This window comes from Oryza glaberrima, chromosome 3 (genome assembly GCF_000147395.1).
Source record: "Oryza glaberrima chromosome 3, OglaRS2, whole genome shotgun sequence".
Taxonomy (NCBI): Eukaryota; Viridiplantae; Streptophyta; class Magnoliopsida; order Poales; family Poaceae; genus Oryza; species Oryza glaberrima.
Window position 1 is genome coordinate 15,502,855 of NC_068328.1, and position 13,910 is coordinate 15,516,764.

A 13,910-nucleotide genomic window follows, 5' to 3' on the forward strand; every position below is an offset into this window, starting at 1 on the left:
TTAATGTGAGGCCTCATTTTGTGTTTCACATCGGAGACTTGAATTTTTAGGTATATGACTGTGGGAAAATATACATCCACGCTATACAAGACTAGAGACCACCAATCTCTTTAGACAAATCTATCTAAATAATTTAGCCTTCTCCCGTTTGTCTTTTGTCTTACCAGCTGCAACCAAAAATTGAATTTTAAAACCTAATATTTAAGTTGATTGTGAGATTTTTTTCATTATAGTCTATTAATTATATTAATTTTTAAATCACTAAAAACATAAATATAAAAGTTTTACTTATAAATTACTATTTTTGGTTAATTCATTCGATTTTTTTTCATGGCTTATCAGCTGTAGAGGTATCGACGAGTTACTTAATTTCTAAAATCAAACAACCTATTACATATCTACATAAACACCCACAAGTACATGTAAAAAAACATATGAGGTTATGCCTCGGTTTGTTCCAAAAAAAAGCAGGAACTGGAAGCATAGGGGTAAGCTCTTTATCTTGCACCATCTATATATTGCTGGCAAGAATAAATGTATATATTTTTTTACTATTTATTGCATAGTAAAAAAAATAAATTTATAGACACCACATATGTGCATTTGCATGCATGCGGTGGCTGCTGCGGTTCGTCTTCCCTTTTGTTTTTCTCCGTCTTTTCCTTTTGCAGAGTTTCAGTGCGAGCAGGAGATGCTACTAGTGCCTGCTGCTGCAGGCTCCATCTATCTTTCTTGGTCTCGGGTAAATCCTGGCCGGATGCGTCTGTCTTCTTCCTTCACTAGATCGATCTTCATCGCGGTATATTGTGGTAATATTGCCGCCTGCTGCAACTCCCCAACCAATGGCGAAGCCTAGTCAAATATTACTGTATACATTACTCCATATTTATATTTCAGTGGGATCATTTCTCTAGCTAACGATGTTATTACTATGTATAGAAAAAATATGCCAATTAGTACCACTATAATTTTCTTGATAAGATGAAATAATACTGTGTTATTATTAATAAATAATGCATATATGAGGAAATAGATATCGTACCACAGCGAAATTCTTGCCAAATACATCTGCAAACATTGTAACCAACAATGCAGGGCTCTGCAATCCCCACAAGCCTCATGGCCCAAGTGCGTTTTTTTAAGAAAATGATGCCCCAAACCCAAATACAGATTTCCATCCGCTGTTCAATATTTTGACAGTCCCATCCAAGGTACGCGGGAATTACCCACCATAAAATTATATTAAACATGGATAAACAAGAGGGTACAAATTTTTTTGCAACGGCAAAAATGGATGTTTCTATTTTCTTATACATTGTATATTATATCTCAGTGCGCTTACTGATCTATATGATGTGCAGAAAAATATTTATATAGTCCTATACAACACTGGTTGAATTCTATCTAGAGCATCCAAATACTTCAGCTAACATTTGTACACTTGATCTTCCCAAATAATAAATAGGGAATCAAAAAGGCACCATATAAATAGCGCTACCCAATCGAAATGAGCAAAATTGTAATGAATCAAAATCTATACACGTCACCCCAAAAAATGGGTCATTTAACGAGTACTTCCCTGCATTTAAAAGGTCACAATGTTTCATGACCTCGTTGAGAGAATTTAATCGTTATCTTGGTTGTTCTCAGCCCCTTGCTTGCTAGGGACTACTGCTGGAGGTGACCACTGATCTGGAACAACAAGAAAGTAAGTCGACATGGCTTTTCTGAACCTCATCTTGTACTGCTTCGGTGATATTACTGTAGGTGCAACATTCTTTGGTCCGCCCAATATTCCTGAGGTTTTCACCCATGTCTCTAGATGTTTGTCCCATGTATATTGCCTCATAAAATCTATGATGCCCATCACAAGTTCTTGCTTCTTCTCATCAACACCAACAAGTAAAGAGTAATCCATTACACCTATGGACTGCAGCAAAGTTGCCAAATTACATCAAAAGTTGCACCGACAAATTGCAAGGTCAAAAGCATGCCATATAAACTCAGCAGGAATTATCAGGCAACAGCACATATTTAACAATCGAAAGTAGAAAACTGTCAAGATGAGGCACCACCAACTGTAAGCAAACATTGCATCAATGCTGACCATTTCCTTTTTTTTATGCATAGAATTCATCTGCATAAAAGAATTGCGCTGCTGGTACAAGGCAAGCCCCCTATGTTTTAGAAACGGATTGCATTGGGTCCAACAGGTTCTCATATTTCATATTGTGATCACATATTTCCAACAGGTTCTCTACTAGTGCTTTTCTTCTATTTTTTCAGTCAAGAATTCAAGATAATACTAGACTCCTTTACCAACATGAAGAATGTGTAATTAATTAATAAAAGCAGAGAAGAAGAGTCTTAAGGAGAAACAAAAACAAGAGGCACATTTCAAATTTGAAAGAGTTGGCGAATATCTTGAGCTAGATTACAATAATACTTACACAAGCCAGCCGATCTGTTCCAATATCAATTGTATCCTGATGCATACATAGCATTACCTGCCAGAGAGTCACACCTCCCTAGCATAATTTGGACTATTTTTGTTATTATCATAAACTTTATATGTTTCTCACAAAATAATTGTGGTTAATGTTAAAAAGGCATGGTTTAATGGGTATGATTTTCTAAGAATGTCACCTTAAAGGGTTACAGCAGAAACAACCTTAACGAGAACTACTAAGTTCTATAGTTTCTCCATCCAAAAGAGCCTCTTTCTACTTTAAGCTCTATATTTCTAGACATTCTGGTAGTTCGACCGTGATTTTTTTGGTTTCGGTATCTCTGGAATATGAGTGGGTGACTTGTTAGAATTTGCTCCTATTGATAATACATAGAAAGGGCCTGTTATCTCTATCAAGATGATTCTAATTCGTCGGATATTATTTATTCTAGTATTTGGAACACGAAATAGATAGAATGGATCAAGAAAAAAAATGAAACTATGATTCATATTAACTATTCAGACCTCGCAACCAGACTGAAAAAAATCAAGTAGTTCTTAATAAAAAGAAAAAAAGAAAAAATCTTCCTTCCAATTTTGTTTGCCCAAAATTGGGATTTTGCATGGATTTGCTTGATCTAGATGTAAACTAGAATGCCTTCTCATGGTAAGTGCAAATCCTCGAATGATGAATGTATATAGTATCTAGAAAATACAAATGTCAACATGTAAGCACTTAGCAGTAAAAGCCCGATTTATACTCACAGCAAGGAATGCAGTATCATTCCAAACGGCTCTCTCTAGCAGCCGCTTTGCCTTGTTCCCAACAAAAATGGGGGAGGTTGGCATAGCTTCAAGTAAGTTCTGATCAAGAAGTACTTTATTGCTACCATTTGAGTCGGGGTTATATCTTGATCTTGTAGATCCCTTTAAATCATACAATCTTGTCACATGACGTTCAAACAGAAGATTTTCCATCACTAGAACATCCATCTTCATCTCCTTTCCACCTTTCAGGCTCTTAACCTATGTGACATCATAGGATTAGACTCAGTAAAAAAAATTTCACAAAAGGTACTGAAGGTTAAAACAAATGTTATATACAAAATCCAAAAACAGCACTGTTAACAAGATAACTTTAATTCTGGATGCAATAGTGAGATGATGCTTTCAATCCTTTGAAATATATAGGAAGGTTGCGACTACAGAAAAATCAACGAAGCTTGGATTCAGTGTCTCGATCAATTTAAGGCTGTCAGATCATTCATTGGATGATTAGGATACACTCCCTCCGTCCCATAAGAAACAAACCTAGGACATGATGTGACACATCCAGTACTACGAATCTGGACAATCCTCTGTCAAGATTCGTAGTACTAGAATATGTCACATCCTATCCTAGGTTTGTTTTTTATGGAACGGAGGGAGTAGTTAATACCTTGGTAGTATTGAGAAACTTGATTTGGAACAAAAATGAAGTTTTTGCAGGTATCGATTGCTTACATAAATTTTGCTCTAAAAATAAATGCCAATAGTTATAAAACTTTCTGGTATCATTTGATCATCTTTTAATTTAATCAAGCAATAAACTATGCCAAGTTAATTTTATTAGTATTTAGTACTTAAATACTCCCCATGTACCAAAATATAGACCGTTATCAACGTTTTAACAGTCTCCAATGGAAGACTTTGACTATATATTCTAATAGCAGTACATATTAAAAATTATATATGATTGAAGTATATTGCAATACAAAAATTTATCAATACTATTTTTACGCAGCTTTACATGTATTAAAGTACCAAAAAGGTGGACGACTACAATTCGGGACACTGCTCCCCCACGACTGTCAAAAAATTACTAGCAATCATTATTTTTTTACTGTGATACCAATTATTTTTTATGAGCAGGTTCTGCAATCAGAAAAATGAAGTTACCTGATAAATACCAAGAATTTTCGCAATACAAGTAGGACTGCCAGTCACAATTGACTCTGAAATATATCCAAAATACTCTGGAGCAAATTTCATGAAAGACTCTAATTCGGTCTTGGTAACCTGCTTAATTATAAATCTATCGTCGAGTGATTTTGCGAAGAATACATTGCTTTTTCCTCCTTGAGCACCCCATTTCTTGCAACGACTAAGTGACCTGACAAAATCACGCTCTGATGGGCAGCATATTCTCCTCAAAGCATCAAATTGTTTTGCATAGTAACAAATTACAGTATACTTCACTTGTCCTAAAGGACCTTCATCTCCAAAATTCACCTTTATGTGACTTGCTTTTCTGTATGCGAGTGGATCTGAAGGGGATGGATTCTTGCCTCCTGACATATAGAGGATATTGTCCTCTGTAGAAACAAAACTTCTTAGAAGTTCAGAAGCAGTTTCATCCACTGATTCAGTTAATGAAGCACCTCTCAAATCAGTTACTGAGAGTGAATTATCTGTTGTGTCGCTTTCCAGTTCATCTGATAGCTGAAGATGATATTCATGGGAAGCAAGTGCATAGGAGATGATGCTAGTAGGTTCATCATCATAAATCCCAACAACAGTGTCATTAACACCAATTGGAAAGAGAAATTTGGGCCCAACCTGGCGCTCCACCGTCCTAAGAAAAGAAACATGAACAGGAGTATATTCATTGAGAGCATCAAACCTGTTTGAGCGACACCACTGCTTGTTTAGAGCACGGTAAAGTTGTAAGAAAGGCATCCCAAGCCAGTTGGACTGGTCCTCTGCACTATCGCCTAGCTTGTTCAGGAAGACAGAGGCATATGAAGGTGTATCAGTCACATGTTCTTCTGAATCCTCTGAGGATGCCACACAATCTGGTACTATCGCACTGCTAGGGACAGGATCATTTTCACCTGTCCATTTTGCATCAAGCGCATTAGAAACATCCAATAAACTGGGAAACTGTCCTTCTGAAAGGGTGCGTCGAGCTACAATATCAGATTCCAGTGGAACAGACTCCACATTAATACTGACGCTGCTGTGGAGAGGTGTTTTGCTGCCCCTTTGGATTAAATCAGATTCACTTATGGCTATTTGCTGGTCATGGTTAGGACAGCTATTACATGGATCAACTCCTGGGCTATTCCCGCCATCAATGCTCTCCTGAAGGCACTCAACATATTTATGATCTTTAAAGGAAGCCTCAGTTGCACTAATTTCACTTTGAGGCTTTTCTATGGCATTTTGCTCGGCAATACTACCTATAGACTGGACCATCTCTTTATCAGCTGGCTTGAAGTTATATGGTTCTTGATGACTTCTATCTGACCTTGCAGCAGATAACAGTCTTTGATCCCACAAGTAAGAGTGGAAGAGTAATTGCCTCCTCAACCTATTGATCTCAAGAATGTCTGGTTGAATTTTCTGCGTCTCCTTTTTTATAACTTTATTCAGACATCCCTAATTAGCGAAAATAGAAAATCAATCAAGCAATAAAAAAAAACAATGCATACATCCAGGTAAGAGGCATGCAACAGCAAAATTTCCGCATAGAACGTATCTTGATTCTTGCCTTACTGAGGATGCATATATGGTTGTATATAATATAAGCACTTCCAGGGGTTTTAGCAAAGATTAAGGTTGAGTAGAAAAGACTATGATGCCCCTCATTAAATGAGGGATGGTTGGTAGTAAGATGGGAAGAAAATTAAATGAGGGGTGGTTGATGGAACAAAGTATACGCAAAAGTGCTTATATTTCATTACGAATTTCAAATGCTAGAAGTGCTTATATTCAAACAGGGGGAGTACTATCCATAAGATGCTGTTATGTTAAGAACTTAAGATTTTTTTTTTTTTTGCAGTCGCTACTATGCCCAAACCAAGATATAGCAAGGTAGAACTGAGTTGTTTTTGTTAGAAATGTCCCTCAATAATCAATAATCAGATTAAACCTATAAGATCGAACATCTAAATATCCAATTGTTTTGAAACAAAACGGCTTTCCTGTTTGCTTCTAAACCCCAAAATCAAGAATATGTATTCTAGAAATAGCAGAGTTGGGTATTCACTTGTCGGTGATATAATTTTGCTAAATGACACATCTACAAATGCTAGATCTTCCCGACCTTGTATATAAAATAATCATGTTATAGTACAGTTCAAGTATGTATGTGGCTACTTGCACAACTGCACATAAAAGCATGACCTTGGAGGCAGACCAGTGGTGTGCCTATCCCTTGACTTGGAAGTAAAAGTAGATTTAAATTCAACGATGGTGCAATAAAGTCTAATCTAGAAGGAACTATACCTCAAATTCTAACTTCTCCCTTCGAAGAATTCCTTCAAGGTCAACAATGTGATTGCCGCATTCCATGTTAAGAGAACCGCTATGAGCCCTTTTGTCAGAGTGCTGATGTAAAGCCCGTGATATTTCATCAAAGAGAACCTTTGCACGGTCAATAACCTGCCAAGATTTGGTGAAAAATGAAAATCTCAGCAATCTAGGAATAACAAGGAGCAGTTTTCCATAAGGACCAACTTTTGGACCAAGAATTTGAAAAGAAGTTCAGCTAACTTAGGAACTTTAGATTTATTTTCCAAACCTACTATTGCTGCATGCTACGCACCTCATTTGCTTCTTTTTGTATCCAATCCAAAGGCTGGTGACTGAAATCAAGTTTATAAGGCGGTACATGAATAGAATGAACATTAATTGGCGCATATCGGAAGCATGCCACCATTTTTCCAAACCTGCAAGCATAAGTATGTGAGAAACCAAGTGCTCACAACATTGAATTCCAGATGAGATTTTAAGCCACTCTTCAATAAACTAACTGAGTTTAATCAAGAAAACTATATGTAGACCACTTACCCATAGAACCGAAGGCAGTCCCTATGGAGAGAGTGACCACAACTGGCTACCCTACTTGCAGCTGCATGATTTGAAAAGCTAAGTTCCAAAAATTTACCAAGTGACAGACCCCAAGCAGCATCAGACATGACAATCCTTAGAGTTGCTGGTGGAAATCCATTGCTCCAAGGGCACTTTAGACATCTGTGCCACATCCAAATCTTCCCATCCCTTTCCCCTGGCAAAACGAATTCTGTATGTTTTCTAACTGATATCGTTAGACTTCCCTGCTGATGTGTGTAGCAATGGACATGAGCTTCAGGTGGTTTGTCGCAGGAAATGCACTGATAACCCTGTATATATCCATACTAAGTACTGTAAGACACGTGCAGTACAGTAAGCAAGAAGTTAGAATAACAAGTATAAGAAAGAAAAAAGGGGGAAACCTGATTAAATAGGCAGTCACGCAAAAACCTTCCAAGAGGCTTGTCAAAGTTACCATAATACTTTATGCGTAACATATGTGAACGCTCACAAATAGTTCCTTTCCAGACACATCTTATGGATAATGCGACTAAGATGCTCTGATGATCAGAAGCCATAATTTCTTCCTTATTTGATGTGCTCTCATGTCCTTGATTAGTTTCTTGATTTTGTACAGCAGTACTAGGCACTGGTTGCACCATCACCACATTGCTGTTTGTGACATTTTCCACATTAGCCAAATCAATTGAACCATCAAAAGGCTCCTTTAGATTAGCAAAATTAGTGATGTTGGTGCTGGCCTCAGATGTGCCATGATGACAACTACCATTTGAGTTGGCTAAAACTGTCGTCATTGTCTTAACATCTGACATGGTTGAACCATACTCATGATAATCACCAGAATACCAATTTTTCTCTAGAGTAGAATATGTATATGAATGATCCATAAGTACACCAGATGTTGTAGCTGAAGTTGCAGTTGCCTTCTCTATTCTATCAACTGTCTTGCTGTTCAAACTACCGCCGTTAGCAGACCAAGTTCCAGAAGAATGAGAGAAGGTAGTTCGAGTTTGAGTAGTGCATTCATTGGACACTGGGGGAACATCTGTTCCACCTGGGTCAGTTGATCTAATAGAGCCTGCGACAGGGTGCTCAAAACCTTCAGTTGTTTGCCGGCTGTTGGAAACATTAAACGTGAAACCTGGCACTGTTGAAATAGAGCTGTCTGCAGTAGACCGGCTATCTGGCAAGGCTACAGTCAATGGAGATTCCAATGGAATTTCTGGTAGGGTAGCACCTTCATCTGCAAGGAAAGATGTTTCCAAGGCCAGGTGATATGCTGCAAATATGCCATATTGTACCACATGCTTTATTTTCTTTAGCTCATCCATGCTACCACCCTTCAGCAGAACCTGCAAATTACATGAGCAAAAATAATGGGTTTCAGGGAAAGATTACATTTCATTATTGAGTAAATTGCACTTTGCACAGGTTAGATTGACTTTTGTTTCACTTTGCAATGTGTTTAGTTACAATTTTCACTTTACACCAGGGGTTACCAAAATATCTTTCAAATAACACCACCCTTTGAGTTTGGGCTTGCTGCGAACGGCATCCACGCTGTCCTAGTTCAGCCATGCTGGTGATGTGCCAATCGAAGCGCTGGGAAACAACCACGATCTGCTTGGTGCCGAGCACAATGGTAAGATGGTCAAGGGAGAGAAAGCTACTCATAATCTCATACGTTACAGAAGCAATTATTCTGCTCGTAGGCCTTTCCAAACTAGCGATCAGAGAGGCGCCAGATGGTCTAATTCTCTCAAAGGAAGCGGCCTATTTCTCAGGCCAGCTTTTGCGGGATTAGGCCTTTGTTGAAATAACAGTGGGTTGGGTTACGTATTTTGACGTTACGGGGATTGATTCTGCGATGGTTTTTGTAATAGCTATGGGTCAATTAGATCGACAAAGATTGGCACACTCAGTAAAAGTTTTCAGTTTGGGATAGAAATTGTGGTCAATTTCATGAATTTGGATCAGGTTTCAGATAAGTATGCGTGACGATTGATTCAGGCTCCAGTTTTCTTGAAAACAAATGCAACTGTGAACAGAATGGTGTCAGCAAACTCAACAGTTGTTTCCCACACACTTCGATTGGCACATTACCAGAGTGTTGAGGACAGCGTGGACTTGTGGAGGCAGATCGGTGCATTCGGCTTGAACCCAAACTCAATGGGTGGTTTTATATGAAGGAAAATTTGCTAACACCTGGTGTAAGGTGAGAAGTTTGGCTAAACTCAGTGCAAAGTGAAACAAGTATAAATTTACCTGGTGTAAAGTGTAAATTACTCTTCATTCATTCAATGCAAACAAACTAGGCGGTGACAGAAAAAAAAGTTTAGCTACATGAATTAGTATTTTATAAAAATTGTAGCAACTGACCCAACCCAAGATTATGTGTAGCAAAGGAGATAAGCTACCACTAACATCATCCTAAGTAGCTATTTTTTTTATGCAAGGAGAACTCTTCATGCTTGTTGCCCATTTATACCAGATGAAAAAAGGGGGGAACAATTTAATACTTACAGTGCAACCTAATGGCTTTGGGCATCCTTCAAAAAACATCATGGTCTTTGGCATTTTCTTTGCTGTATTATTTGAGTTCACGGAATGTTCAACGTATTTGTCCACATAAAACAACTCACAATGACCAAGCTTCTGAGATGGTAGGAGATCAATAGAAGGAACGATATGAGCATTTGTGCAACGAGCTATTCGATCCAAAAGGGGCCTCTTTATATTTAAAACGAGTGATATGTTCTTTTCTAGTAGCAAATCCTGAGCATAGCGAGAAACTGTATGTTCAACCAAAAGCAAGTTAGGCTTTTGAGCAACAATCTTCGCGACTGCCATTTTAAGATGATCCGTTTCCTGCATATTGGAGAAAACAAGCATAAGGTCATTGAAAGCTTGATATTGTATACAAAAAATATGAAAAAGGTTCATGAACCTGCTGGAGCAACGTGTCAATGCTTGATAGCTGATTCGTGACTCGCTGGTACTCAAGAGCACCTGCTAGTAGGAGGAGACGAGGCTTCTCTATTCTGGATGTCATGCGCCTATGTGCAACATTCTTCTTACAGACTACTCCTTTTACAACAGTGCTGAAAAAGCAATTGGATGCAGGCTTCAGATAATAAGTAAACTGATTAAATGTTACATGAAGATAAGGAATTTATTGATCAAACTAATACTACCTGATGGTCAAACAATATGAAGGGAATTATATGTAAGTAGGATTAAGATACCAATAGGGATCAAACATTTACATTATGAACTGTGAAAAGACATTCACCTTTCACTACGGTGCCCACATGCTAAGCATTTGACCTTAACATATCCACCAGGATCCATGCCACCACCTTGGCTTGTGTCTGGTCTGAGAAAGTTTGCAGCTTCCCATGATACTGAAGTAACAATCTCCAACCAACCTGTTTCATCACCCTCGTGTAATGAAATATTCTCCACCTGCAACAGTTGTGAAATCAAAGCCCTGAAATGCCCATCGACAACATTCTTCATTACTTTCTTATGTTCTTCACTTGACCGATCTCTGTTTCGGAATTCACCACTACCAAAGCTACTGGATGATCGAATGCGACGCTGCTCACTATCAGCTACAGGCTCATCGTCATCGTCATCGTCATCATCAAACAATCCAACTTCCATCTCATCTTCTTCATCTTCTGGTTCAGGAGGAAACCAAAAAAGTTCATTCTTCTCAAAATCCAATGGATTTGTATCAGTACTTTCAAGAGCATAAATGGACGAAGCAGCCCCACACTCAGAACTATTGTCAGGATCAGGTTCATCATCCATTTTTGTGACAGGCAATGTGCTGGGGAATCCTTGGTCAGTCGCATGAGAGGATACTTCTTTAGAAATTACATTTTCTTTAACTGTCGGAGATATTGTTGGATTATAGGATGATTCAAGCTCATCGAACTCATCTGGGCCATAATAATGGTCATTATGCTGTTGATGTTGTACCTGCCTATCAGAGCAGTAAGCAGAACACTCTTCTTCTTCATCATCACTCCTGAAGAAGACTATCACACGATCAGAAATCCTTGTAACTTGCCAATTCATCAAGTAACACATAAGGTAAAAAATCAATGAATATTCAGTGTCAAACTCCTGTGAAGTAACAAAGTAAATAAAATATTTTTAGCCTTCTCAACCTTCTCTAATATAGGTCATCATAGAAGATCGATACACTTGTCTCTTGTTTTTGGGTCATTTGTCCTTGCTGCTTAAATGCGACTATGCTCATGAATAATCAACTCATTTTCTCCAATGTTAGTCTAAATAATTTAACTACTTTCTCAATTCTTGTACACAAATCTAAAACAACCTATATTTTGAGCCGCAATAAGTATTCTTTGAAGGAAGCAAAGCATATTCTACAATTCAAAATGGGTTTCATCATATGACATGTCATTTCATAGTAATACCTGTTTGTGTAATAGCCAAAATGAACTGAAGAAGTCTCATCTTTGTTTGAAACAGTGGACATACTTTTCTCAGGCACATGGGTGTCTAGCATATCATGACACACTTTGTCTTGGGAACTTTTGGGTGGACTAATGCTGGAAGCACGAGCCACATGTTGATAGTGTCCAGTAGAGTAAGATCCAGCTGTTGTACTAACACTATTTATGGTGATAGCTGACTTGGTGCTAAACAGACTTGCCTCAGACAAGGAAGGACTAAGCAATGGCATCATCTGCTTGTTAGCAGCGGCTCTCTCTTGCTCCCATTGCTTAAAGCAAAAGTTGCAGACACGAATTTTGTCCCCTTCATCGATATTTCTGTCAGGGCCACTTGAAGCTGGGATGGAATTTGTGGTGCACTTGCCACAAAAAATGCGACCACAACGCCGACAGTGATGCCTGCGGTTGAATATGGTGAACTGTGTGTCACAATCATAACAGACTCTGCAACTGTGATCAGGCATCCAGAAGTCCCTAGAGACATTGTCTGGGTTTGACCGACGTGGCAACCACGACGTCAAAAGCTTTACTACATCAGCAAAAGTTTTATCAGAGGCATCCATGGGTTGCTGCAATGGTACCACCTAAAAGAGCAATTCATACTTGCATCCTCATCTGCTGCAACAAAAATCTAAGAAATTAAGACGTACATTAGAACGTATTAATGCAAAAACTATCCAGAATTTAATGCATTACATACAAGATTATAGACCCACAAGAAAGCAGTTTTGCTATTTATCAGTTGCCTGGCTTTTCTTATCTATCAGTCATCTAAACTTGTGCAATATTTTTTTTTTGTTGTTGTTGTTTGATACTGGTAACAGCCAACATCAAAGCTTTTTTTTTTTTTGGTAAAATTTAGATTAGAAATTCACTAAAATAAAAAAACACATAAATTTGATTTGTTGGATATTAATCTAGTGTTGAAAAGTGTTATTGATAGATAAGAAAAAGCCAGACACTTGACAAATAAATAGATGGCCCATAAAATTATTATTAATAATAATGAAAAAGTTAGCAGGAGCATAATGGAACTCTAACAAATGTAAGTTTTAGATATACTGACAAATCTAACAAGGTAATCGCCTAGACTATTACTGTACACAAATATATCTCTCCATGTTTGCAAGAAAGCAACATATATCTGGAAAACGGGTTAATGAGCATTCAAGAGCCATTGTGACATGACAATACCTAAAAGTGATAATGAACAACAACAACACAACAATCCCTAAACAATCTACAAACTTAATTCCTGAGTTACGTGATTCCATCAGGAAAGGTGATAGAAAAAACCGTGAATTACATATTTACACACACTCCTTCAGTGTGGCAACATGGCAACAGCCCGACGGAATCAAATAATGCCAAGCAATATACCTAAGAAATATCAGGAGATCGATCAGGCCAACCACCATCTACAGACCTCGCCCCCACATTGCGTCGGGTTCCGCGGGAGCGGGAGATCGAGCGAGCAGATGGCCGCCACCGATGGCCAACACACACACACCCCACCTTACGGAGGCGACGCGAGAGCTCCCCTCCCCTCCCGAACACACCCAAGGCACCGTCTCAGCGTCCTGTACCGCCCCCCGCGCCCGTGTCGCAGCGAGGCGGCGGGGGCGGGGCGGCGGCTCGGAGTGTGCCGCTGGGCATTCGTCGTCGTCGGCGGCGGCGGCGCCAACACGCCCGCGCGCGCGGCCTACGCGGTGCAGCGCGCCGCGACCGCCGGCGGGAGAATCTTCCGGGGGGGATCGAAATTCCGCGCCGCGAATCCGGCGAGAGGAGGAGAGCGACGAACTTGGAGGAGAGAGGGAGGAGTTTTGGTTTCTGTTTTGATTTTTTTTTTGGGGGGTTAAATTAAATGTTTTGTTTTGGTGGGCGTGGGGGCGCGAGGGTGACATGTGGGGCCAGGGAGGCGAGCAAGTCGCGGAGGGGCCCACAATGCGCGCCCTTTTGGAAGCAAATGAGGAGCTGCGGTTCTCCTCTTCCTCATTTGATAACAAGGAATATTTTTAAGATACTTCGAGGAGGTGGTAAGTATACTTAATTAGTCAAATGGTGTGGGTTTAATAATGCTCGAGGAGCGAGAGACATGCCAGAATCCTGGAACA

General features: G+C 39.1%; 1 protein-coding gene across 4 annotated transcripts; it reads right to left on the bottom strand.

Annotated features, from left to right (window-relative positions):
• Positions 1-1,016: 1,016 nt before the first annotated feature.
• LOC127766074 (1-phosphatidylinositol-3-phosphate 5-kinase FAB1B-like) lies at positions 1,017-13,624 on the bottom strand. 4 transcript variants are annotated; one of them, XM_052291103.1, is made up of 12 exons: positions 13,177-13,624; positions 11,758-12,411; positions 10,599-11,342; positions 10,254-10,407; positions 9,830-10,174; positions 7,708-8,658; positions 7,283-7,614; positions 7,038-7,161; positions 6,719-6,874; positions 4,388-5,869; positions 3,215-3,475; positions 1,017-1,930 (listed from the first exon to the last, which is right to left on the bottom strand). In XM_052291103.1, the coding sequence occupies exons 2-12, from the start codon at positions 12,357-12,359 to the stop codon at positions 1,625-1,627; spliced, it is 5,457 nt and encodes a 1,818-aa protein (XP_052147063.1). In that variant the 5' UTR covers positions 12,360-12,411; positions 13,177-13,624; the 3' UTR covers positions 1,017-1,624. The 4 variants fall into 4 exon arrangements, with proteins under 4 accessions (XP_052147063.1, XP_052147064.1, XP_052147061.1 ...); XM_052291104.1 differs by having other exon boundaries at positions 11,758-12,414; XM_052291101.1 differs by having other exon boundaries at positions 1,018-1,930; positions 11,758-12,427.
• Positions 13,625-13,910: the final 286 nt, after the last annotated feature.